General features: G+C 40.8%; 3 protein-coding genes across 7 annotated transcripts in view; 1 reads left to right on the forward strand and 2 right to left on the reverse strand.

Moving 5' to 3' along the window:
* vstm2l (V-set and transmembrane domain containing 2 like) overlaps positions 1 to 2,078 on the forward strand; it is a 16,670-nt gene extending 14,592 nt beyond the window's left edge. The window contains exons 3-4 of the mRNA XM_058054252.1: positions 127 to 171; positions 1,115 to 2,078. Coding sequence (XP_057910235.1) covers positions 127 to 171; positions 1,115 to 1,372 — 303 coding nt within the window. The 3' untranslated portion in view covers positions 1,373 to 2,078. The remainder of the gene's footprint in view (positions 1 to 126; positions 172 to 1,114) is intronic.
* tgm2b (transglutaminase 2b) lies at positions 1,850 to 16,726 on the reverse strand. Of its 3 annotated transcripts, XM_058054249.1 has the most exons (13): positions 14,658 to 15,117; positions 12,547 to 12,726; positions 11,041 to 11,259; positions 9,937 to 10,055; positions 9,543 to 9,671; positions 9,305 to 9,482; positions 9,049 to 9,181; positions 7,125 to 7,231; positions 6,815 to 7,054; positions 6,466 to 6,741; positions 4,856 to 5,016; positions 4,649 to 4,785; positions 1,853 to 2,903 (listed from the first exon to the last, which is right to left on the reverse strand). In XM_058054249.1, the coding sequence occupies exons 1-13, from the start codon at positions 14,698 to 14,700 to the stop codon at positions 2,753 to 2,755; spliced, it is 2,073 nt and encodes a 690-aa protein (XP_057910232.1). In that variant the 5' UTR covers positions 14,701 to 15,117; the 3' UTR covers positions 1,853 to 2,752. The 3 variants fall into 3 exon arrangements, with proteins under 3 accessions (XP_057910230.1, XP_057910231.1, XP_057910232.1); XM_058054247.1 differs by having other exon boundaries at positions 1,850 to 2,903; positions 9,049 to 9,482; positions 14,658 to 15,120; XM_058054248.1 differs by lacking the exon at positions 14,658 to 15,117 and adding an exon at positions 16,579 to 16,726 and having other exon boundaries at positions 1,852 to 2,903; positions 9,049 to 9,482.
* A 1,109-nt stretch (positions 16,727 to 17,835) lies between these two features.
* Positions 17,836 to 27,177, reverse strand: part of LOC131106265 (uncharacterized protein KIAA1755 homolog) — a 30,988-nt gene continuing 21,646 nt past the window's right edge. Inside the window, exons 13-24 of one of the 3 annotated variants that reach the window (XM_058055172.1) lie at positions 26,959 to 27,156; positions 26,027 to 26,889; positions 25,650 to 25,899; positions 23,751 to 23,840; positions 22,924 to 23,148; positions 21,502 to 21,672; positions 20,508 to 20,685; positions 20,319 to 20,435; positions 19,847 to 20,101; positions 19,554 to 19,762; positions 18,673 to 18,718; positions 17,836 to 18,585 (exon numbers count right to left, since the gene is read on the reverse strand). In XM_058055172.1, the coding sequence (XP_057911155.1) occupies positions 18,686 to 18,718; positions 19,554 to 19,762; positions 19,847 to 20,101; positions 20,319 to 20,435; positions 20,508 to 20,685; positions 21,502 to 21,672; positions 22,924 to 23,148; positions 23,751 to 23,840; positions 25,650 to 25,899; positions 26,027 to 26,889; positions 26,959 to 27,156 (2,589 nt within the window). In that variant the 3' untranslated portion in view covers positions 17,836 to 18,585; positions 18,673 to 18,685. Of the gene's footprint in view, positions 18,595 to 18,672; positions 18,719 to 19,553; positions 19,763 to 19,846; positions 20,102 to 20,318; positions 20,436 to 20,507; positions 20,686 to 20,852; positions 20,938 to 21,501; positions 21,673 to 22,923; positions 23,149 to 23,750; positions 23,841 to 25,649; positions 25,900 to 26,026; positions 26,890 to 26,958; positions 27,157 to 27,177 lie in introns of those variants that run through there. The other 2 variants (XM_058055171.1, XM_058055173.1) reach the window with 2 other exon arrangements.

Genomic DNA, 27,177 nt, shown 5'->3' on the forward strand with positions numbered 1-27,177 from the left:
GGAGCTTGTGCAACATAACAATCCATGAAGAAGCCTATGACGGTCTGCAGGAACAACCAAACCTAAAGTGTTCAACCTCAATCTGCTTTTTGTGTGTGACTTCATCTCCTGTACGTTTCTGTGCAGGTTGGACCTCTGGAGGAGACGTTCAAAGATGGCACTAAAATTAGCGTAAGTATGAAGCCGCCTTCCCGCCATGCATGCTTTTGGTGTGCAGGAGGCTACCAGAGTATCTCGAGTGAACCCACGTAAGCACGGGGACAACATGCAAACGCCACATAGAAAAACCAGACGTGAGATTCAATTCAAGACTCAATTACTTCCACGTAATACCACAATAAAGTTGCAAATGTAGGACAAAAAAACTTGTACGATTACGACAATAAAGTTGGACATTTACAAGAAAAAAACATACAATATGTAAAGTCATAAATTTACCAGAATAAGGCCATACATTTATGAGAAAAAATGTGTACTATTAGGAAATTTAGAGAAAATAGAGAAGAAAAAACATATATAATATTACAGAATAAAGTAGTACCTTTTATAAAAATAAAATTATATATTTACAAGAAAAAAAGTTTGTATTTTGAGAATAAAGTAATAAATTAGTGAGAATAATATCATACATTTTCTCATAAATTTACGACTTAATTCTCGTCATATTCCAGGTTATTTTGTTGCTGAAAATGTACAACTTTATTCATGAAATCTTGGAAAATATGGCAAAAAATTAATTTCTTTTGCTGGTCGGGATTCAGGAAGTGAAGCTGGCGTCTTTAGGAATTGTAAACAAATGTGGCGTTCCCTTTGGAGGCATTGCTAGCAAGTAAACAGCTGAGCAGCGCTTGGGGGAGGGCAGAGAGTTCTCTATAAGGAAGTCCGCCCCTCTGTGATGTCACAAAGGGGCAGTTTTACCACGCCTTTTAAAACTGAGCGTTTTGCAGCTTTTTAGGGCTCACTTCCAAATGCGCTAACCTCATTAGCTGAAAGTTTGTCAGCGTTTAACATAAGAATACTACATTCTAAGTACATTTATATGTCATAAAAGTGTAAAAAGTACAATAGGTCGGGTTTTGCAGTACTTATTTGTACTAGTTTGTCTTTCTCTTAGGTGGTAAAAGTGGCCGGCAGTAACATTTCCCACAAGCTGTGCCTCTCCAGCGTCAAACCATCGGATCAGGGCACGTATGAGTGCCGCGTCATCGACTTCAGCGGCTCCGAGGTGCAGCACCATCGCGTCCGGGCCTACCTCCACGTGGAGCCCAGTCAAGGGTCAGACGTCCGATTCCCTGGATCGGGGCATCGGTCAGAAAGCGACGCGGTCCGCCCACACGAGCACCACCGCCATCACAGGAAACAGGAAGAGTAAGGAGTGTGCTAGTTGGCGTGCATGTTCATGGCGGCGGAGGAGAGGCCGTCGTCGTCACTGTGAGGCGAGGCGGCGCCCGCTGCTGCTCTTTGTACTTCATCATGTTTGTACAGTATGTGCTACTGTATGTGCTTTGTAGTCACGAAAGGCCCCTTTAAAGTCCTTATTTGGGGGTGGAGTCTATGCCGTATGGGAATCTGATGGATGGATACATGCATTCCAAAGAGCAACAACTCCAGAATCCTTGGAATAGCTGGCACTGCAGGGCTTCCGAGCTTTTTAGAGCTGGCCTAGGATATTTGTCCAAATGTACGTATTGTGATATTATATCTGCATTTTCTTAGCATTTTATCCACCAATACAATAAAAAAAAAAAACACTTGACATGTTTTGTCATGTGTGAATGCTTTCCACTCATCCAATTGGTTGATTTATTATGGGCTTGCTCAGTAATGCAAGCCCATATTGTTATTCCTTGTGATGTTTAGCTATTATTATATCTTAATCTTCCCATTTTTGTGCGCGTAATGCGGCCAAAACCGCAAGAAGGACCCCCAAACATGTTACACCGCCGGAATCCTGACGCTCAGGACTACAGCGGTATTTATTTTTTGGAACGTTTTGTGTAACCATGGCGACGCTATTCACCAAAACGTTCCAAAATGGGCCACTAGATTAGATACACCTGTTCTATTTTTAGAACACACATTCCAGGGAAAACGAGAATTTACAGACTTTTCACAGCCCTTGTAGCTCAGCCATACGGCCACGTAGAAACGGGATTAACGGCTCATTTTTGAGATAAACTTCTCAACTCTCCCTGTGGCTAAATGCTAATTGCTAGCATGTTAGCATTTAAGCTAATTTACTCATGTCTAAAGGCAAATACACACATGGCATGATGTAGGAGGGTTATAGGACAACCTTGGCACTTTCTAAACTTGAGGCCCTCTTGCTAGGTGCTAGCATGATGACTGTTAGCATGTTAGCATTTTAGCTAATTTACTCATTTCTAAAGGCAAATAAACACATAGCATGATGTGAGGACACTATGGGACTGCATCAACCTTTTCGGTACTTGAGGCTGTCTTGCTAGGTGCTAGCATGGTAGCCGTTGGCGCACCGGGCCCGAGGTTCACAGCACAGGTGGCAAGCCCATGAAAATTTCTGCGGGAATTTTCTAGTTATTAGTCCTAACCAATAGGGGGCGGTCCCGTCACACATTCTTTGGCATACAAGAAATACAGAAAAATAATAATAATAATAATTCATACTACGCTGGTCACATTTTAACATTTACTGCTCTGGATGAATAAAAAAAATTGCACAGAAGAGCTACAAGGCCACACGCTCCATAATTCATAATTCATAGTAAAATGATTATTTTCCAACGATGACGTTTTTGTATCCCTTGACGTGACACAACTTGCTACTGTCGAAGTCCACCACCAGCTTCCTGAGGCCGCTGTGGGTGGGCGTGAAGTACATCTTCACTTTGGCGTCTTCCCCGGGTGCCACCGTGCAGCTCAGCCTGGGGGGCAAAGTGGAAATATTATAAGTATAAATATTAGTTCCATAAACACTCAGGGCTTCTTCTCATGGCAAAAATATTTAGATGGAAAATCAGCTTCAACATAACATTTCAAACTTTTTTGGTGTTTGGAATGCAGAGGGAGGAAGTACTGATAAGATAAAGTACACACGCTATCCTGAATCCTCGTCTAGGGAGGAAGGAAACTTGCATTTATGTTAGGAAAGTCATTATCGAAACCAGGGGTGGGCAAACTTTTTGACTCGCGGGCCGCATTGATATAACAAAATTTCCGGGGGGGGGCAGACTATATATTTTACACGTAACAGTCCACCTGGTATTATTGTATCTGTAAAATTGTCATGCAATCTGCTATTATTATTTATTATTTTATATGTATATTTAAATATTTTAAAAATAATAAAATATTATAATAATTAAAATAAAATTAAAATAATAATTATTATATTATTATTATGTAAAATATGCAAATATAACAATAGTATTATATATAATTAATATAATAATTAGCATTAATATAATAAATATAATAATCATAATAGTTATAATAATAATATAATAATTATTTTTTTAATTTTTATTATTATTATGTGCTTGTGTCCCTTTTTTCAGGAGCACTTTGTAAACAACAGACCATGTCAAACAACGAAATTGATACAACCATCAAAAGGTTGGCTCAGGCCATGATGCCAGGTTGTATGTTGACTTTAAATTCAATACTTTGGAAAGATTGGGCGGGCCGTATTCAAACACTTGGCGGGCCGGATGTGGCCCCCGGGCCGTAGTTTGCCCACCCCTAATCTAAACTAATAACCATAAATGCTTTTTATGGCTTTATGCTTCACTGATGCTATTTTCATCAAGCGTTCAGAGTCACCATCCATCCATTTTCTATGCCGCTGACCCTCAATAGGGTGGCGGGGTATCCTGGAGTCAGCTGACTTTGGGTGGGAGGCGGGGTCCACCCTGGACTGGTGGCCAGCCAATCACAGGGTACATATAGACAAACAACCATTCACACTCATATAGTCATACCTCATATAGCCATACCCTTTCTTCTCATATTTCATAAAAATGCACGTTAGGTTAAGTGGAAACTGCACTGGTATGAATATGAGTGTTAGTGGTTGTTCATCTATGTGTACTGGTGACCAGTCCAGGGTCTACCCCTGCCCCTGGGATAGGCTCCAGCTTTTACGTACATTCCATATGACAAAAGTATACATGCCTACAATATTGACATGGACACAGAAAGTAATGAAATCTTCCAGCAAACGCATCATCAGCACTTGACTGAAATAATATTGTTTTAATATTGAATTCCCTGCAGCTCCAAAGCATATTATCTACGCCATCATTCCGACTCACTCATTCAATTCCATTCCCGTTTCTCATTTAGGAAGTCTTGCAGTGACAGCACGATGAAATGAAGTCATCGTAACCAAAGTGGCAATATACGGAATTTTGAAAACAGGAAGTTGGTCTTCAATCCAGATTGAATAAAGAACCAGCAGTTCACATGCATCACGATGCTAATCCATATGATGAATTATGTATGACCCTAAAGTACTCCAACATGATTGGTCTTCTGCTATGTACTGGGAACTCAACGCTCCCAATCAGGATGGGGGAGGAATCGTTTGGTGACTTGGTTCACTGATGCTCCTTTCCATCCTCAAAAGAATGATGAAAATGATTCCCGACTAACAGAGAACATATCCAACCTCTCGGAGATGACGCTCCCCCCCGTCAGATTGGCCCCCTCCATGCTGAAGCAGCAATTCTCCAACGGCTCCGGCAGAGGATTTTTGAGCGTGATCTCAGCAGCCAGTCTACGATGCTCCTTGGGCTCACCCAGGATCTGCAGAAGACAGCGGTGATGGAGGGAGGTTCTACGTTCCACGGTGAAGACCACGGTGGTTCATACTTACTCGGACTTTAATCTCCGGGTTGTCCAGCACAATATTTCTCACGGCCAGAGTTGCTTGGCTGGTGGAGTAGTCCAAGAGCAGAGCTGCCAGGCGGATCAGGTTGTCCTCGGTGAGAAGGTCTCCATATTTAGAATAATTCAGTCTGAGTGGGACCTTCCTCTCTGAAAGGGAACCATACATTAGACCTTAAAACATCTCCTTAACATCTCAACCACAGTGGCTCCTACGGTCTACAAGTACACGCTTAAGGTCTCCAATGTAGTATTTTGAAATGAAATCCACAAGATGGCGGTAGCTGCATTTGAAGTATCACGTAGGATCATACGCATAGTTCTGCTGGAGACAACATGTACTGTATACTATAATAAATACTACATAAATCACTATATTACTATATAATAATATATAGTATATATACATCATACATGTAATAATAAATAACAATAATAAAATATAATAACTGACAGTGTTTAAAGAAAGCTATGTTTTCATTTCCACTTTCTCATGCACTCCAAATGATTATTAAGGTAAAAAAAAGTTGCATACACAGTATATTATATATTAACAATTTCAAAAGAAAACTTTAAAAAAAAACATGTTTTCATTTCCACTTTCTCATGCACTCCAAATTATTATTAAAGTTAAAAAATGAAGTTGCATATACAGTATAGTATATATTAACAATTTAAAAAGAAAGCTTTCAAAAATGCAAAAATCTGTAGTAATTTTACAAGAATAAAATCTAAAAATACAAAACATTGAGAAATTTTTTTGCTAAAATATTACAAGAAAAAAGTCATATTCTAAGAAGGAAAAAGTCCCAGTTTAACATGGATATACTTGGAATATTATGAGGAAAAAGTCATTTTAGTAACATAGAGTTGACATACAGTATTTAAAAAAATACTTGATTTAAAAAAAAACATTGTAACAGAATGAGAAACAAAGAAAACTAAATAATGTGGCAATTGAAAAATTCACTCGGAAAAAAAAAAAAAATTATATTATGGAACATTTAAAAAAATGGGTCAGACCAAATGTCATACTAAAAATACGCTATAATAATAATACCTATATCATAAAGCAGAGATGTAGTTTTTTCATGAAATATAACGTCTTAGCACAAAGTGGCCCTTGAACGCTTTCTTTTTTAGTATGTGGCCCTTGGTGGCAGTTTGGACACCCCTGTTCAAGGTAATGCTAGAAATGAAAAATATCCAATACAAGAAGTACAGTATGTACTATGTTTATTATTGTGGTTGTAGTTTATCCAATATGTGTTTGTGATGGTCTCCTAGTCTAAATAAGGTGCCGTTCCATCGACACCAATCCAAACTACAACCAATACCAACATACCGCTACATTAATATCTCGATTTGCTTATGGATTTAAAAGGCAGGGTGTTAAAAATCATAATTCATGACTGTACAAACCCCGTAGATTCCAGGAGGAAGGCGGGTATTACCACGGCCTCCATGTTTTTGTGTAGTTGTGCACCATTCTAATTGTCGTTCCATGATCAGAATGTCAGCTCCATCCCTTGTTTGCCACATCTTTGGGGTAAGGAGCTTTATCTTCACATATAAAGTAGCATAGCGATGCTAGCTCACCTCCACCGGCCGACAGCTCAACGTTGAGCAAATCTTTGAAGCCGCAATTCCCTCCTTGAAAGCCGCTATAGGACACGGCACAAGATCCGAAGAGCAGGCGGCACTTCTTCTGGCTCGGCGTGTTGTTGGTCACCACGGCAAACACGTCAAAGTCGCAGCCCTTCTTCATCTCCGCAGACACTTTGATGGTCACGTGCAGGCCTCGGTCTTCCTTCTGCCGGAGCAGCTTGTTTTGGTGGTCGGCCCTCGTAAAAGCCTGCCGCTCCTCATCAGAGCCTGCCGAGTCGAACACACGGACGTGTAAGCGTTGAATAGGTTCATTCATCAAGCAGGAGCGACTGCTGCTTACCTTCGGGATGCTTGTAAAGATGAGTAATGTCTTCTCTGTCGTCGCTGCCGACGCTCTTTGTGCTGATCTTCTTTCCCACCACTTGAGTGGAGGTGACCTCGGATGTGCTGCCGTCTTTCTTCTTCATCACGGTGATGACATCGGCGTTGACTTCAGCAAAGACAAAAGGGGCGTCGTACTTGAACATGAGGTCGCCCTCCTTGATGGCCCGGACGGGGACGGGCCCGCAGCAGTACACCCCTGAGTGAACGACCACACGTTTTACACGTTTTAATATTTTACAGGTTGGATAAACGAAGGATTTGGTTACCGTCGCTTTTTTCTTGTGGGGTGGGGTCGCTGGCCTGCCAGCCGTTATAATCAGAAGCGCTAAGGTCGGGTCGGGTCATCCAGCTCTCCACCCAGCAGTGATAGTTCCTACAAATTATAAGGAATACTCATAACTTTCATTTGTACGTTGAAAATCCATCATATGTACTGTAATGTATTCAGTATTCATTTATCAATACAGTCATCCCTCGTTTATCACAGTTAATTGGTTATATTCCCTGATAATAAATGGAATATTTTCGTAGTTTTGAGGATAGAAAAGCTGTTTACAGTTTTCTAAATTAGTTTTTAACACTACTACAAACTTCTAGACGGGAAAAAAGACCCCTATGATTACATTTACGCTCGTATTACGCAATGTGGCAGACATAATCATAGAAAATATGACATAATGTAGACTCATACATTATTATTTGGAGTATATCGTCTTGTGTTGTGAGTTGGGTGTCACGTGACTACACTAAATATGTACTGTAATATAATTATTAGGGATGTCTGATAATATCGGTGGGCTGACATTGGCCTAAAATCCAATAACTAAAAACTATTAGAAAAATGATGACCTCATCAAAAAGCATGTGATGCATGTAAACAACCGTGAGTGGCTAGCAACTAGCTTGCGTTATGTCCGTGGTGTCTCCTCCGGATATTAAACTTGCCATTTCAGGCAGAAGCAAGACTTATTATCTTCAATATTTACAATTTCCAGGGAGAAGGCCATCAATCGGGAAATCATGGAATGTATCTCTTTTCCATCGTGCAAGTATTTCTCCGATGTTTACTTCAAGTTGTACTATGTTGTTTAAAGCCACGTGAAGAAGCTAATTACTGATTACTGATGATGTTTCCATGAGCTACACAATAGATGTGTGTTAATTCCACGACAGGAGATAAATAATGTTAAACATATCGATATCAGTTGATATCAGAATCGGAAATTGAGAGTTGGGCGATATCGACATATCAGATATCAGCAAAAAAGCCAATATCGGACATCCCTAATATTGATATAGAATATTAACCAGAGATTCCATCAGTTGTAGCTAATGTTTTCACCAGGGAATGTTTGCTTTATGAGTTGAAAAAAATAGAAATAGAAAATAATACACCATAAATTGTGTTTTTTTGCTTTGAAAATGTTCCCTTAATTTTCCCCATAATTAATTGATATATTATTGATACTAAAGAATATGATCTATTACAGGGATGGGCAAACTTTTTGACTCGCGGGCCGCATTGATTTAATAAAATTGACCGGGGGGGGCGAATATATAGTATTTTACACGTGACAGTCCATTTGTACACATATATTTTTACACATATTTTACACATAAAAGTGTCATGCAGTCTGCTATACGTGCACTTTGAGATCATTTATTTGATGTAAAGTGCATTATAAAATTATTATTATTATTATTATTATTATTATTATTATTATTATTATTATTATTATTATTATTACGACCAGTCCAGGTGTACCCTGCCTCTCTTATTATTATTATTATTATTATTATTATTATCATTATTATCATTATTATTATTATTACGACCAGTCCAGGGTGTACCCCGCCTCTCGCCCCAAGACAGCTGGGATAGGCTCCAGCACCCCCGCGACCCTCGTGAGGGTAAGCGGTAGAAAATGAATGTATTATTATTATTATTATTATTATTATTATTATTATTATTATTACAAAATTGATAAAACAGCTACTTCAACCATCAAAAGGTTGGCTCAAGCCATGATGCCAGGTTGTATGTTGAGTTTAAATGAAATACTTTGGAAAGAACAGGCGGACCATATTCAAATACTTGGCGGGCCGGATGTGGCCCCCGGGCCGTAGTTTGCCCACCCCTGATCTATTATCTATTAAATTTATCAAGCTGACATATTTCCCATGGGATACCAGATCATTTCTTTGGATCGAATGAGTTCTCCATTTTCGTTGATGTAGCGTTCGATGACCAGGTTGCCGTTAACGTCATGAGCCGAGTAGTAGTTGGTGACCACTCTGCAGGGGATGCCAAGCGCTCTGGAAACTACATCGTGGAAACACAGGAGTATTAGAAAACAGCCCAACTGCTCCCATCCGCTACTTGGCAGGAGTGAAAAAGCGTGTTTCCCTGTGATAGGATAGCAGCCTCCACCATGTCCTATCTTACTCGAGCAGGCCACGGCAGCAAACACCCAACACTGTCCAAAGCGAACAGGCTGACAAGCTCGTGTGTCCCAGTTGCGCAGAATCTCCACGCTTCCCTTCCAGACCATGGGGCTCACGCCCCCGTCAAAGTTATCCGTCCAGTTTCCCAGCAGAATCCCTTTGTCATCGTTACAATTCACCTGAAAGGCAAAAAGGAGCGTCAACATAAAGCATTGAAAGAAAAACAATTCCTGACTCACCATGGCACTGAGAACCCTGGACACGTACATGGGATTTCTCCTGCCTGAGCAGTCTTTGCCGGGATTACGCAGACATTTGGGATTCATATCCAAAATTCTCAAACACACGTCAAGGATTCCAGTCTCAAACTGCAAAGTAAAAAAAAAAATACTTGAGGAAAACCTTAGAACAGGTTCAGTTGAAGCACATGAAGCCTCAGTAATCTCAGGAATTATATGCCGCTCATGCCGGCATCAAACCACTGAATGACACAGTGGATTTCTTAACACAGATTTCTTAACATAGATTCAATATTTCAGTATCATATAGAAATGTTTTCACTGATTCTTTTACATTGAGGTGTGACACTCCAAAGCTAATACGGTCTAAGTCAGGGTAGGCTAGTGTTGGTACCTGGCCAAAGTTCCATGGGGTCGCTATTGGATGCTTGGCATTGCCACGAAAGATGATTCCATCCTGGGACAAGACATATTCTTCCAAATGATCCTTGTTGTCCATATATACCACATCTCCTGTTGCCAAGAGACCATCCAAAATCAAACAAGCAGCACATCCATGTGATTTACATGAACTAAATATACTCAATGTTCACGACTTGTATTGCTCAGAAATATGTTATTACTCTTTTTAATGTGTTAACTTCAGCACTTTATATGGACCTGGTCTTTTATTTTCATTTTATATTTGCAGATTGACACAAGAACACAGCAATATTACCCCCACAATGGTTGAAACTAAAGGTTTTTAGATTAATTATAATTAAATAATTCATGTTTGCTCAGCATGTTGCCATGTTGCCATTCATTCAGCGAGCCACTACACGCCAATCACATAATCTTTGGTGCGAACTGGCACCAACTGGCGCCGACACAGTGGACTCCTAGCGTCGTTGGCACAACTTGGCACGCGCCATTACGTTCCAGTGGATTCCAATAGGCGGACATTTGGTTCCACGTGGTGGACACTTGGCTTGCTTGATGTACGTGGTGCGCCAAAAATTGTAAACATTTTGAAATTTTTTTTGCAGCCAAACTCAATTTTTGCCGCAGTTACGGGCCACTACGAGCCAGTTGGGAGGCAGTTTGAGCCACTGCACGCCACTAGGCACCGTATTGGCGCCACTAGGCGCCACAGCAAATTGTATTGACGCGAACTGGCATCAACTGGCGCCGGCCCAGTGGACTCCTTTTTTTTAATTTAATTTAATTTAATTTAATTTAATTTAATTTAATTTAATTTAATTTAATTTAATTTAATTTAATTTAATTTAATTTATTTTTATTTTTATTTTTATTTTTATTTTTATTTTTATTTTTATTTTTATTTTTATTTTTATTTTTATTTTTATTTTTATTTTTATTTTCCAGTGGACTCCTAGCATAAAACACTGATTACAGCAAATACGTTGACCCATTTACTGTAAGTCCCAAATCAATAACGTACTAAAATAGTGTGTTTCATGCTTACGTCATCCTGATAGATGTTGTGATTACCCACCTGAGCACCAGGGGTTAAACAGTAAGATGAAATCAATCCGTGCTGACCCCCCCAGGCTCAGGGTGTAGTGTCCAATGGGCGCATCAGGGGCGGCGCAGATGGACAGGGCCACCGTGTCTCCGGGGGGGCTGATGACGGCCGCACTCCAGCGGGACGCATCGATGTCGGCAGACAGACCGAAGGAGGCTCGGGTGCCGTACTGCTCGGAAGGCTGTGGACCTGGAATAGTGATTGTGGTTAAAACCCGTAACATTTTGAGGTACTTGAGCGCCTGGCCAACAAACCTCAAAAGAACTTGAACGGTGAAATGGAAGCTAATTATGATCCAAATGATTTGGGAGCCATGTGTGGGCTCTCTCCATGGGCTCTGGTACGTTTGTGTAACCTCAAACTGGTTGTACTGGCCACACCAAAGGGGATCATAGAAGTTCCATCACAAACATTAAAACATACTTGACTTTTAACAGTAGATTGTGTTATCAGTAATTACAGACAAGTCCTTGGCACGCAACACTTCCTGCTTAAACTGCTGTCTTATCTCTCTTGGCACGAGAAGTAAAAGTATCTAGTGTATTACTGTACATGACAAGTACAATTTGATGAATGACGTGTATGAAACCTGTGGCCCTAGTGGGGATAAGCGGCATAGAAAATGATAATGATTGGATGGATGGACATTTGAGGAAACCAGACCACCCTATATCCAAAATAAAAAGGTCTGTTTCTTTTTCCTTTCTATCAGCACCACATCTCATTTCCTCGTTTTCATCTCACAAATGACAATAGGCTCTGAGAAAAAAAATAAAAAAAACATGTGTCTAGCATTCCACTGACATCCTAACAGGACACGGCCACAATAGGCCGCTTTTCATCATGGGAACATGCAGCAACCTCCAATCACAGATGCTCTTTTTGGCCTCTTTTCTAAAAGCATTGCTAATTAATTAGGCCAGTGGTAGGCAAACCGTTCCCACAAAATACAAAATATTTTTTTCAACACTGAAGCAGAGGAACTGTGCATTTTTGAAAAGAGTTTGAAATATCCTACACATTGCTTATCCATGAATGCATCTATTCTATGAGGGGATCAAAAGTAACTTGATTCAAGCACCATGCAGTGAATGAAAGAGCCTACAATACAAGTGATTAAAGGAGCATTCATTCATTCATTTTCTACCGCTTATCCTCACAAGGGTTGCAGGGGTGCTGGAGCCTATCCCAGCTGTCTACCCTGGACTGGTGGCCAGCCAATCACAGGGCACATATAGACAAACAACCATTCACACTCACATTCATACCTTTGGAGTACAATTTGGAGTGGCTAATTAGCCTAGCATGTTTTTGGAATGTGGGAGGAAACCGAAGTACCCAAAGAAAAGCCACGCAAACTCCACACAGAAATGGCCAAGGGTGGAATCGAACTCGGGTCTCCTAGCTGTGAGGCCACCATGCAGCCTAAAGGAGCATTTCCACCAAAATGAAAGGTAAAGCGGTAAAATGGGTCACCTGTCTCTGCAACGCAGTCCAGAGTACTGAGTCCCGGCTGGTAGCTTCCAGTACGAAGATACAGGCTGATGGTGAATGGCTGGCCCCTCCTCACTACCAGGCGGTCCACGCCGTTGAGCTCGGTGTAATGGTCCGTGTTGTTGAACTCGCACTCCAAGTTCCAGCGATCAATGTCCAGAGCTTGAAAATAAATGAAACATAAGACCTCACTCATCACTGCTTTTAATCATGACAACTAACGATCGTGTGTTCTCAGAGAAAGGGCTTTTAGCAGACTGACAAGGGCGCTCAGGTGTCAATCTGTGCGGTCAGGAGGCGGAGCCTGGGCAGCGTGATGGGCTGGATGACCTCTGTTACATGTCAAGCAGAAGTAAAATCATACGAATATGAATGCTTTTGTTTTAATATTATAATGGCTACACAGGGTTGACTTTCTCCCGGATGACAACGGGAGAGTCCAGCCCCCCCACGGAGAAAACTCATTTTGGCCGCTTGTACTGGCAATCATGGGAAATATTTGTTTTCATTACAAATTTTTACTTACAAGAGTTTGAATTTATTCTTGTATGATAGACTTTGCGAATTTTTTCTGGAAAACTCTCTAAAAATTCTCTTAAGATTATGACTTTATTCTTGGAATATTGCAAAGTTTTCTCATAATAGTATAGTTTTTCCCCTCAAAATAATACGTAATTACCGTATTTTCCGGATTATAAGTCCGAGACTAAGTACAAATGTTTCATCTTGAAAAACCAAGTTATAGTAATTCCAATAAAATGGGGACTAAATAAGCATCATTTATCGTAACGTATGTATGTCAATGTAAGTATGGTAATACGATATATGAACAGTTATTCAGATAACTATAAACAACATAACATAAATAGTTAACTTGCAGCTTTAATCTGCAGAATATGACTTTCTTTTTGTGTGCATTTGCGCCCTCTAGTGGCTGTTTGTGTGAAAAAACAAAAACAAACAAAATGCTCTGGAGTACAAGTCGCAGGACCAGCCCAACCATGAAAAAAAGCCTGAATATTGTACTTTTTTTGTAGTTATCTTTTTTGTAGTTATCGTCTGAGACTCTGAAGGCAATTTCCTTTTATGATTATGACTTTTGATTTTACTTTTTTTTCTTGTAGGATAATGGATAGATGGATGGATTATGACTAGGGATGTCCAATAGTTATCGGTACCGATAACTATCAATAACTATTGGCCCAATATCAGCATAAAAATGTGATATTGGTTGATATCGGTATCAGATTTTTTACCCGTTCATGAAAACCAATATGAAAAAAATACTGTATACAACATGGACGACACATATCGGTATCGGCTGATATCGGTATCGGAAATTGTGAACTGGACAATATCAGTTTTCGGCAAAAAAGCCAATATTGGAACTATCCCTAACTAAGACTTGGAAAACTTTTTTTCCGGCCCTATGACCTAAAAAAGGTGAACCTTACTTGGGACTTTCCAACGCTCCTTATCACCGCACGGTCTTCCGACTCTCAGACATGAAGGTGGAGCTGATTTACTTTCATGCTGAGAGAGACACACATAAAGCCGCTCCTTCTCTCCAGGGTGAGCTGTGACTAAGACAATCCCGCCCTCCCATTTCCTGTTTGTTAAAAAGAAGTAAAGGTGCTCTTATTTAACGCTTCTCTCCGCTAAAAAGGGTCGCTTCATGACATGTTGGAAGGTTACTCACCCCCCCTCCCGCATGTCACGGCCACAGTAGACCAAAGTAAACACAGACTCGGCCGTGATGACTTCCTGCTGCTTTAAATGAAGCCTGGGGGGAATCGGGACTTGAGAATTTGCCCATACTCTCTACTTTTAATGACCTGGTTTTGATCCCCAATTGAACACATGTCGGTGCAACAAATTGGAGCAAATGCCTTAAAGATGACGACACGACTTATCCTGGGAAAAATTAGGATGGAGCTGGCAGGATTTGATCTGTAAAAATCATAATAAGGAATAAAAGAAATAATGGAGGCATTGGCATCATAATTACTGTGAAGTAAAAGCACAATAACACACATTCTAAAATAGGATTTGGAAACAATTACAAAGATCAATATCACAAGAATGTGTCTGACCAAAATCCAGCAGGCTGATGTTTAAACGGGAACGTGTCGTCATCCCCTCAGTGGGGGTCTGCGTATTTGGTTTAACAGGCTTGTCGTGTTGATTAGCTCCCAAGTGAAGCCGGAATGAATATATCTCATTCAGTCATATGACAGACACAGACTGACACTCTCCACTTTGGTAGTGGCTTTGCATACACTCCTAAGCATCGGACGTCATCTGTGGGATGGACAGTCTCGGTAAGAACAGCCGAGACACAAATTCACCTTATAAGGCAATAAAACAAACAAGCAAGCATCTGAGTTAAATTTGGGAAAAATAAATACACCAACTGTGCTGTGAAGTTTCCTCCCTTTGAGTAACGCCTGTGCAATTACACGTTTGGATTGGATGTTTTATGCAATCACCCACCGATGAAACTCCCCAGAAGTTTATACTAAACATCCTGGTAAGATATGCCTCAGAAGACAAATTAATCACCAGGACAAATTAGTTCAGTCAGCATCAAAACAAGAGATGTCATGAAAATAGAATTTAACAAAAATAAAACACAACAGCAAAAATAAAAAAAAATCCAAAAATAATGTCAAAATATAAAAAAAAAAAATTCCACAAAATAATGTTCTTTTCAAAAATTTGGTTATGGAAAAAAAAAGTTGTAATGTTATATTACTAACATAATGGTAAAAAAATCACAAGTACAGGAAGATACTTGGTGGTAAAAGTGGTAATATTATGAGAAAAAAACAAAACCCAATTACATTGAGGTAAAAAGTATCCTAAGTAAGGTAGAAAAAAGTTATCAAGAAAGTCATAATATTACAAAACAAAAGATTATTTAAGATGAAAGTTGAAATATTTGGGAAAAAACAACACCATTCCTCCTATAACACACGGCTGAGATGCAGTACAAATATATGTGTATATATATATATATACATATATATATATATATATATATATATATATGTAGTATTTTCAAGACTATAAGTCGCAACAGAGTGGCAATTACAAGTAATTACAACCTGGAAGGAATGAATGAATTTGACAATTACGAGTGACGATGTGCTGCGATTGACTGGCGACCAGTCCAGGGTGTACCCCGCCTCTTGCCCTAAGTTAACTGGGATAGACTCCAGCATACCACTGCGACCCTAATGAGGATAAGCGGCATAGAAAATGGAATATACAGAAAACTCCACAAAATAAGCTTCAGTTAATCTGTTTTTCGGGGAGTAGAACTGGCCTCAATTGGGCCACAATTCCAAAAAGTAAAGTGAGTAAATAATATTGAGCAAGTACACAAAAACTACATAAAACAAGATGATGGTCCCAACATAGAACTAAATGACTTACTTAATACTTTTAACTGACTTTGCAAACCTGTAAGTCAAAGTGGAATGGCGTTTATATTTATAATTTGGTGTTTATACCACTTACATAACAGCGCTATGGCATGCTAATTCATACTACATCCACCCTTTAAATACAATTAAAGCAGATATTTATGGCATGCAAAGCTTCATCTTCAGCTGTTGATTTGAGCAATTTGTATGTTGGAGGGTTGGAATCCGTCCCAGGGCTTTTTCCAAGTCTTTCTAAGCTTGTGTCCCCAAAGATAGCAGGATGGGGGGGAGAAGGAAGCTCCAGCTGCCCTGCTGCTATTATAAGTTGAAGTTCCAGGGGTGCAAAAAAGTTCAAACATTGGGGGGTGAAACACTTTTTAACACTCCCAAGTCATCAGAGGAGTGATGGATAACCAGTCAGAGGTGAAGTATTTCAGCCATAACGCTTTAAATCACCCTAAATTAGCTGAAACAACAACAAAGTGCGAGGTAGGGAATAATTATGAATGGTTCCACAAGTAGACCAAACTAGCTAAGTGTGTTAGCTGCTAATGAGTTCCAAGAACAGGTTGCCATCGTGCCTTACCTTGAGCCATGACTCTTTATTTGGGAAGGAGTTTGAGTGGAGCAGCTGAGTAGAAATGAAGTATATTTGCGGTCATCAGTGTTTTATTTGTACTCTTCCTCCTCCTCCTCCTCCTCCTCCTCCTCTACCTCATGCCAGTGTGTTGTGGGCGTGGCGAGACCCTCCCCCCCACTCCCCAAAAAGCTCATTCCCCTGCACGCGCTATTCACTCACCCGCGCGATAGACTCGTTGTGGTTGTCCGGTTCCTTTTAGTGATTCAGTTAACGAGTCAGAACCTGGATAATTCAGCCAAATATACAGTGTTTATTTTAAAACCGATTATTTATATCCGTGAACACTTGAAAATATTCAATATTTTACTTTTAATAAACTCTTCAGGGCTCTTATTGTAACTCAAAGAGCTGGCTCGTTCCTGAACGACCCACTTCATTTTTCATTTGTTTGGGTGGGCAATGCCGTACTGCAGATTGTGGTAACGATCCGTTATATTTAGGATCCGTATTGAAAACACTTTTTACCTCAACATTTTCAAGATGATTGACTCATTTTGTGATTATATTCTGCCCTTAGTTGGTTGATCACGATCACTACAATGCAATAGTATTTATACTGCTTTTTGACAACACTGCGTTGGGATGAAGTTACACGCAGTAGTCAGTTTAATGATCCAATGAAAAACAGTCAATGCATCCCTCATCATGTCCAACCAAACACATTTTCAACATTTTTAGTAAGTCTAGAACTCGTCAAGAAATCAATGACTTGGAGATGCCAGTAGATCAGATTTGGAGAGCAGTGTGGAGACAGGCCCATAAAAGTACGAGACAGGACAAAACAAAGTATGAGGAGCAAAGTAGAGAAGATAAAAGAGAGGTGAGGGAAAAGATGCAACCCTATTTGATGAGAGCCACTGAAAGACATGACATCATAATTGAAGATAATGAACTTCTAATAGCAACTGTGAGGAAAAGAGCAGCCATATGGTCGGAGGCGCTGTGTGGGTATTCTTGTAGTAACAGATCACAAGTCTTGGCTCCATTCTCTGCATGACATCACACAAGTGAATTCAGTGATGTGCACTGAAGGCAAAGCCAGGCTTCTGTCCAAACCCGCACAGTGGAAATGAGTGGAGGTTTTTGCCAAGGCAGACTTGGCTGGTTACTGTAGCATCCATCACCGAGACTCACTTCCACATCGATAAAAAGGAACCAAAACATAATCCAGGGTGGATGTTTTTTATTGCAGTGTAAAAAAAAAACTATTCTCGGAACGATTTATTTTCATTGTGGTTATGCTGAATATTTGTTATTAATTAGTTTAACATTGGGCATATTTTTTATTACTGCACAAATTAAAGGATGCTTAATAATCCAATGTATTTATTGCAGAAAATGTAACACATTTTTTGTAAATAAATGTAAATCGAACAAATAAACATGCCATTTTACATTAAAGACACCACATAAACCATATTCATGTGACATTCATTTGTAAGTTTGATTTATTATTAAAAAAATGTGACGTGCAAATAAAAAATACAGGTTAAAGTAAACATCATCATTGCAAAGACTGTGTCAAATAGAAAACATATCAGTGGCATATTAGTGTGGTAAAGACATACCGTATATTATGTACCCTGGATATACATCTGTACACAGGGGAATCGAAAATACAATAACATGTAGTAGTAGTACCTATACATTTATCTTGTGACTAGGGTCTGAATTATTATTATTATTATTAAACAGTATTCTTCAATTCCTGTTACGTAAACAAGTACTGAGTCAACACAAAATCATAAATATTACAAAGATTCTACAAACGTGTTAACATTTCCTGTCTCTATAAAATGTTGTGTAAGAAGTGCAGTCCATATCTGGTCCATGATGAGACCTTTAGTGGAGGCGACGCTACTGATAAAGGGGAGATATTAATATACAATATCTACAAAGTGGAATTGTTGGCAGTACTCGCTGCTGCCAAATACACTCCAACGTCTTTGGGGTCTTCTCAGTCTGGAGTAAAGAAAGAGTAAGCTGAGTTAATCACACGTTCAGAATTAATTGTTCACTGAATTTACAGTGGCGCTATACCTCATGGGATTGTTCAAACCTCGGTGGACTTTCCAACATTTAGGTTCTGTAACAAAGAATCATCTATTTAGTATTCAGACATACATGAAATACATGGAATGACATAAAAGGAAATGGAACACACAGCTAATGACACTTGTCACTCGTCAGGCTAACACTACGCCACATTTAGACGTGATTACTAATTAGGGTGAATGAGATGCAGAATAAGAAAAACTATGAAATACAATTAAAAAAACATTTTTTGGACCAGAAATATGTGAATTCCGAACATATACTAGGTATCCACTGCACACAGGTAGTGCATACTCACCTTTATACAGCTCCTCACTCCTCACAATATTATGATATGGAAATAAGCCATTTTCTATGAGCGGCTCCACACTACCACCGCCATATTTTACTGTTGGTATGATGTTATTTCTGTGAAATGCGGCGTTACTTTTAGCTCAAATGTAATGGGACACAAAATATTTATTTTTAGGACCTTCCAAAAAGTTCAAATTTTGTCTCGTCAGACCACAGAGTATTTTCCCAAAGCTCTTCGGTATCATTGAAATGTTTTCTGGCAAAATTGAGACAAACTTAATTCTTTTAATTTAGCAGTGGTTTCGATAATAATAATAATAATAGTAATAATGGCTCTCACTGTGGTTTGCTGGAGTCCCAAAGCTTCAGAAATGGCTTTATAACCTTTTCCAGACTTGTAGATGATTGAAAAACTGCATTTTGTGTTAAGTTGTGTCGCCTAATATTTACATTTGTTAGATGATCTGAAACATGAAGTGTGGCAAACATGTAAAAGAAAATAAACGAGGAAGGTGTCAAGCACGTTTTGACACCACTGTACTGATCAAGCCTTAAAAGCCTTGGTATGGTACCTTGCCGCAATGCAGGTCCTTAGCCTCGTCGTGCGGTTTGGCCTGAGCTGCAACTACAGTTTGTTTTTCCTCAGGAGATCCACATGCTCCCGTTTGATGGCTGCCACCTGAAGACATGTCCTCAGACTCCCTTTGCAGAATGGAGTGGTAGCTGTGAGCAGAACTGCTCAGGCCGCTGACACTTTCTCCCGATGACTCAGAGCCGTCCACTGTTGAAAGACGAGACCTGAGTCAGTCCATGATGAAAGGGAGTGGAGAAAAATGTTTCCTAACGTAGGCCTTCAACAACTTACACAATAAGTTGGGACTCCCGCTCTCGTGGTCCACATCGTCCTCCACGTGAACCCCCGGTGGCGCTACGTATCCCTCCAAGCTATCCGCAAGACCCCTCGGCTTTGGCGCACAAAGGAATGTCGTCGGGGACAGGGAATCTCTTCCAGATGAAGAGGAGGAGGATGAAATACTCCCTGAACCGGAAGATTTTGGTCGCGCCCCAGGAATCCCATTTTGTGCTCCGTATCGTTCAACATAGGACAGGACTTTGTTTTCTAAGGAAAGCAACACATGAGTATACGTATATACATTACATACAATTTCTATGATATTTTCCACTATAATAATGATAAGGAGTGCATGAGAAAGCAGAAAATGTAGCAGCACCAGAAGTAATGTTGCAACAGCAGTAAGGAGACAACAGCTCAGCCAGTATTAATACTGATACTTTACTGATACTTGAATACTTTGGTGTACCGAACGCTAGCTTACCTCTTCCCATGAGGCCGCAGTCGACAGCTCGATCGCTAATTGCTGCATCGCTGGGCTGGATGTCCTTGAAGGGCTTATTTCCAATTCCCATAAAGACTCTTTCCTGCATACGGACCTCTACACGCACATGGAAGTATTAATACCAGGTTCTGTATGATTGTTCTGTACAGTGTGTGTAATAGTTAGTACCTCGGTTGTGTAGTGCCTGATCCCAGAGAATCCTTTCCAGGTCCTTGGTCCAAGCCTCCTTAACCTGGCGACTAACTGCTTGCAGTGTGTACGTGTCTTGTGTTTTTCGTTTTCGGAACCAAATTTCAAAACAGAGACCGGTGTCTCCAGAGTTCTGGGTCATGCCAACATCTGACGTCTGAGTGCAATCAAACAAAAAAGTTATTATTATGAAAGACCTGTGAAGTTTGGATTTATTAGGCCAGGGGTGGGCAAACTACGGCCCGGGGGCCACATCCGGCCCGCCAAGTGTTTGAATACGGCCCGCCCAATCTTTCCAAAGTATTGAATTTAAAGTCAACATACAAACATGGCATCATGGCCTGAGCCAACCTTTTGATGGTTGTATCAATTTCGTTGTTTGACATGGTCTGTTGTTTACAAAGTGCTCCTGAAAAAAGAGACACAAGCACATAATAATAATAAAAATTAAAATAATAATTATTATATTATTATTATAACTATTATGATTATTATATTTATTGTATTAATGCTAATTATTATATTAATTATATATAATAATATTGTTATATTTGCATATTTTACATAATAATAATATAATCATTATTATTTTAATTGTATTTTAATTATTATAATATTGTATTATTTTTTAAATATTTAAATATAAAATAATAAATAATAATAGCAGATTGCATGACAATTTTACAGATACAATAATACCAGGTGGACTGTTATGTGTAAAATATATAGTCTGCCCCCCCCCCCCCCCCCCCCCCCCGGAAATTTTGTTATATCAATGCGGCCCGCGAGTCAAAAAGTTTGCCCACTTGTTGAACTTGTTGCAAAAGGGGAAGTGGTAGCAACCAAGTGGCTCCATTGCTGTTATTGCTGTTATTGCTGTTATTGCTGTATGCTAGCTGTATATTCTGGCACCGGATGGTAAAATTCCATGACTTCATATTGAAAAGTCAATGCGATGCGTTTGTGCTTGTACCTTGAATGACTGTTTGTAGACGTACGTATCATTCCCGACATCTGTCTTCCTGGTCTTGCTGAAGAGGATGAGTTCTTGAAAGAGGAAAATATGACGGGAACATTTTTTCTTTCGGAATGTTACCGAGAACTCGTCCTGGCGGATGAGCTGCCCTTGCTCTTTGAGATTAACCTGCAGGACACGGATGGAATCACACCAAACCTCAATCAGAAAGGATTTGGTTGTTTTGGAACTGAGATCCTTTATTCGTCAAACAGATGGGAAATTTCCTATCAAATGTGATGGGACACGTTATTGACTGGCACGAAGCACCTTTCACACAGATGGAACAAGTATTAGCGTCTTAAACTCTTGAAGATTAATCATACAGTTAATTCATTAATTCATGCATTTTCTACTGCTTATTCTCACAAGGGTCGTGGGGGTGCTGGAGCCTATCCCAGCTGTCTTAACTGGTTATAGGCGGGGTCCACCCTGGACTGGTGGCCAGCCAATCACAGGGCACATATAGTCAAACAACCATTCACACTCACATTCATACCTATGGACAATTTGGAGTGGCTAATTAACCTAGCATGTTTTTGGAATGTGGGAGGAAACCGGAATACCCGGAGAAAACCCACACATGCACGGGGAGAACATGTAAACTCCAAACAGAATTGAACTCGGTTCTCCTAGCTGTGAGGCCTGCCGGCTAACCACTTGTCCACTGTGCAGCCCATGCAGTTAATTCATTCATTTTCTACCGCTTATCCTCACAAGGGTCGCGGGGTTGCTAGAGCCTATCCCAGCTGTCTTAGCTAGTGATAGGCGGGGTCCACCCTGGACTGGTGGCCAGCCAATCACAGGGCACATATAGACAAACAACCATTCACACTCACATTCATACCTATGGACAATTTGGAGTGGCTAATTAACCTAGCATGTTTTTGGAATGGGGGAGGAAACCGGAGTACCCGGAGAAAACCCACACATGCACGGGAAGAACATGCAAACTCCAAACAGGGTGGAATTGAACTCGGGTCTCCTAGCTGTGAGGCCTACCCGCTATCCACCGTGCAGCCCATGTAGTTAATTCATTCATTCATTAATTTTCTACCGCTTATCCTCACAAGGGTCGTGGGGTTGCTGGAGCCTATCCCAGCTGTCTTGGGGCGAGAGGCGGGGTCCACCCTGGACTGGTGGCCAGCCAATCACAGGGCACATATAGACAAACAACCATTCACACTCACATTCATACCTATGGACAATTTGGAGTGGCTAATTAACCTAGCATGTTTTTGGAACATGCAAACTCCACACAGGATGGAATTGAACTCGGGTCTCCTAGCTGTGAGGCCTGCACACTAACCACTTTTCCATGCAGTTAACTGATTTAGTTTATTAAAGATATGTAAGCAAAAACAGGCGTGTTGTTCTTACATCACATTGATGGATAGCATCCATGGCCAGCAGATCGTTCCCATGACGGAGCTGGAAGTGAACCACCTCCAAGGCAGCCTTGAGTTCGGCCAGCTCCTTGCCTTGAACCGGCCCGCACTCCCTCATCATGTCTTGCAGCAGCAGGCTGTACTTACTGATCCGCTGCACCGGTTTTAGTAAGTAGGACCACAGGTCCATTTTGTCCCTGAGACTCAGCTGCTTTTGCTGAGGAAGGAAGAGACGTGTCAGTGAAGTAGCTGCTGACGATTCGCAGGCATCCTCGTCATGATGTAACGTGTTTTGGGGCTGCGGGGTAATGTTACGTTGACAGGAACCACTACTGTGTCAAATGCACTAAAAAATACAAATACCTCCGATAAAAGCACAAAACAGATATAATGAAAACAAAGTCAACCAACACAGTCCGAGCTGTCAAGTAGAGCGTGACAATATTACTACCATATACTATTACCTCAACTACTCAGGTGCTGTTATAATTAAGGCAATGTGCTCTTTGCAGGAATTTATTGGGTGTCGTTCCAAGCAGTGTAGTTCAAATCATGCATCATGTGAAAAATACTTTCAGGGGAAGTGTTTGGGTGTAAGAAAATATGAAGAATTACTGATCCTGCAATACTTTACAAGCAGTGCTGGACAGATGGTGAAAATGATGTTGTGCTCGCATGCTATCATGGAGAGGATAAACTGAAACAGGCGCAACCTGAGTCTTTTACAAATCCCCAAATAACATTCCTAAAGTCAATCATGATCTCCCTCACGTTAAAAAACAAGCATGCCGTTAGAATTAGGAGTCAAACGGTACTCACCTTGAAGAAGGCCTTTCCATGATTGATGAGAAGACTATCAGACTGTGGTTTGTTCTTGCTGTAAAGGGCATACAAAGCAAAATGTTCCCTCTGCAAAGAAAGGAGAAGAAATGAATCCCGTTAGATAAACCTGTTATCGCTCTACCACTATGTCACGCTGACACATCACTCAGTGGACTTCATGGCGTTCCGCTCTTTTATGACGGCAACATTCCAGCTCAAAGAATAGAATGTTGGTCATGTAAAACGCTTGATTTGTTGGAGTTTCACTTCAAAACAACAAATCACTGACAGATGAAATGACAGTGTTTGTTTGTATATGGCCCATGGGAAATATAGATTATAGGTTTTCTTAAAATGGGGCGTTTTTTTTCCATAGAATACAAATCTCATTCACCGCATGAAAGGAAATCATTTATAAATACGTAATAAAACAGGCCAAATGTCAGCATATATATTACAATTTATACATGTACTATAGTATAGTCTTAATGGGGACCTATTATGCTCATTTACAGCCATTGTTATTGAGTTGTGAGCATCAACACACAATAAAAATAGCCTTTTAGATCCTCCAGAATCTGCACCTATTCCAGCTACTGTATCATTTTTAGAATTTCACAAACTGTCTCTTTGATTGATCCCACTCCCAAGCGTTCCCAAAGACTTCCGAACCAAATTTGATAATTATGTCGGTATGGTATACCCTTTGGATGGCTACTTGAAAAGTGGTTCGGAGATACTGGCAGTTTTTCATGGGACTACCCATGCTTAAAAAACTCAGCTAGACCACTGACTGATGGTAGAAAAAGCATATTAGGAACTTCAGACACCATCTTGTAATTTGCATCCCACTCCCTGTATGCACACTCTATAATGCTACACAGACAACCTTTTACCTACACTAAATAAACGTTACTTATGTATGCGTCTGACTCTGAAACTCGAAGTAACGTTGGAAAGCCATTGGACTTCAGCAACAATTTCCCTCAAACCTGAACAAACATCGATCAAACAAACGATCCGCAAGCTCGCCTGTGTGACAGTTTAGTTGGTTTATTCTTCTATGCCTTGGTTCCTGTTTCATGCTCTTGTTTTGGTAGCGTTTCCTGTTTTGTTTGCCTGCTTTGCTTTTCCCTTATCGCTCGCACCTGTTGCTAATTGTGTTCCCCTCCTATTTAGTTCAGGTGCGTGCTCCCTAGTTTGTTGCTGCATTGTTTGTTGTAGCTCCCCACCGCTACTACAACCGTCTTTGCTTGTATATCATATCAGTATGTATTAAAATAGACTTTTCATCTGCACTTGGATCTCCTGCTCTCTGCATCTTGGGGTCGTGTCGCAATGCCGAAGCCTAGACGTGACACATGTCCTGGAAGTAGCCTAACTAGAATCCCGAACTTCTTCCACGACTCGCTTCCAAATACGCAAACTTCATGATGTGAAACTTTTGCATCGTTTAACACGAGAATACAACATTTGAACAACATTTATAGGTCAGAAAAGTGGAAAAAGCATAACAGGTCCCCTTTAATGCTTCACTGATGTTTTTTTTTTTGCCAAATCTTGCGATGTCGGACTTTGTTCAGAGGTCTTTAAACGCACCGTTGTTGAAGGCTGCAAAGTAAAAGTGAAATTTATTTACTTTCTGACACTTTTTAACGCTGCCACAGCTTAATAAAACCATCTGTTAATCCAGGGGTGGGAAAACTACGGCCCGGGGGCCAAATGTGGCCCACCAAGAGTTTGAATCCGGCCCGCCAGTTGCTTTCTAGGTATTTCAAATTTTAACATACAACAACTGGCCCGCGAGTCAAAACATTCGCCCGCCTCGTGTTAATCAATCATCTTATCTCAATCATCTCATCTTCTCCGTGAAAAACTGTACTCAGTGACACCTACATGCCGCAGGAAGCAGCGTCCCACCCTGAAGGGTTCGCTCAGACAGTTCTCCAGCTCTTTCAAGAAATGATGGCGGTGGAAGTCGTGCAGTTTTTCCAGGTTCCCAAAGATGCTCCCCTTCTGGCCCCTGAGGTCTTGTGGGACGTCGCTTCTTTCCAATTCGGGGAAGTAGTGCTCTCGAACGTAGCCAAGAGCCTTTACGTATTCCCTCTCTGTGGACAGCAGCTCCTCCATCAGCTTACGTAGTTTTCTTATGCACACCAGAAAAGACAAAGTACTTTATAATCAATGAAACAATGAGTATGACTTAAGTTTCCTGGGTAGGACCTTCTTATGCTTTAAACGGAGGATGGATTAGTATAAGAAGTCTAACTTACAAAACGTTGCTGTGTTCAGCTGATGTGAGTAACCGTTCCTTTAAATCTTCAGGGCTTTGGGTAGAAGCTGCATTTTCTTTGGTGGGACGTTCCTCAGCATTGCCATGACTCTCCGTCATGCTCTCCGTGAGGGGAGTGGGCAGATGTTGGTCCAAGTGGAGTTCCAGTGGTTGCTTGTTGCTCTGCCAGAGTGGTGGTCTTCCATTTAAAGGGGAAAAGCCAAACGGGACGTGAGTGCGTACACGAGATCCCTCACTCAGGGATCGACCCAAACTCTGGCATACTGGGATGTCAGCGTCCCCGTGAACTGGGATTGTGGTCCTCAGATCGATCTCACTCTGGTGTCCTCGTGTTCCCAGTTTAGTGTCTAGTCCACACTTGCCATCACGTGGACTAATACTAGAGTCTCCGTTTGTTAGTGGTAGGAACTTTAGCGAGGGAGGTTCTCTTTTTTCGTTCCCTTTCAAGGACACCTTCAAGTTGTTCTTAAACCAGGCAGCTGCTGCATTGTCGCTTTCGGTGATGTCAGCTACGACCTTCTGAGAGGTCATTGCTCCAGCCTCCCCAGTCTGCTGGTTCTGCTTCTTATCTCTGCCTGTCTTCTTCTTCTTCTGCACCTTCTCAAGACGCTGCCTGACTTCCCGGCGCCCCACCCAGGCCGCATTCCACGCACTCGTCGCCCCCGAAGCTCCCCATCTTAAAGAACAGGCCTTAGATTTCCAGGCCTGGAAACGCAGGGTGGAGAATTCATCACCTAATCTCTCCTCATACATCTGCAGTGTGCCGACACCGGCTTGAGCCAAGTCACACCCCTGCTCTACCTGCTCCAAAAACCGACTGCATTCCTTGGCCAAGGCAGATGCCTGCAAAGAGAGAGGAAGAAGCCAATGTAGATCATGTCAATCAAATAAGAGACAGGAAATACAACAAACCTCATCACAGAAACGGTACACTTGCACAAGTTTGTCCACTTCGTTTTGCATCTGCAGCACCCGTGACATAAAGTCTTCCATATTGCTCTTGAAAGTACTGATGAGCGTCCGAAAAACATCTGTTGCAGGACTCCAGACACCGGTGCTCACCATCTTCTCAGCTTCAGTCACAAGAACCGATGCATGATGTTGCTTTTCCTGGAATGAAAATTAAAAAGA

The sequence above is a fragment of the Doryrhamphus excisus genome, chromosome 18 (genome assembly GCF_030265055.1).
Source record: "Doryrhamphus excisus isolate RoL2022-K1 chromosome 18, RoL_Dexc_1.0, whole genome shotgun sequence".
In the NCBI taxonomy this organism is placed as follows: Eukaryota; Metazoa; Chordata; class Actinopteri; order Syngnathiformes; family Syngnathidae; genus Doryrhamphus; species Doryrhamphus excisus.

Coding starts and splice junctions, on each gene's coding strand:
- tgm2b (XM_058054247.1), bottom strand. CDS start 14,700: ATGACGACACGTTCCCGTTTAAACATCAGCCTGCTGGATTTTG. Junction 9,483..9,542: donor CCAGGGTTCTCAGTGCCATG/GTGAGTCAGGAA, acceptor TTTGCCTTTCAG/GTGAATTGTAACGATGACAA. Junction 6,742..6,814: donor TCTTTACAAGCATCCCGAAG/GTAAGCAGCAGT, acceptor TCGACTCGGCAG/GCTCTGATGAGGAGCGGCAG.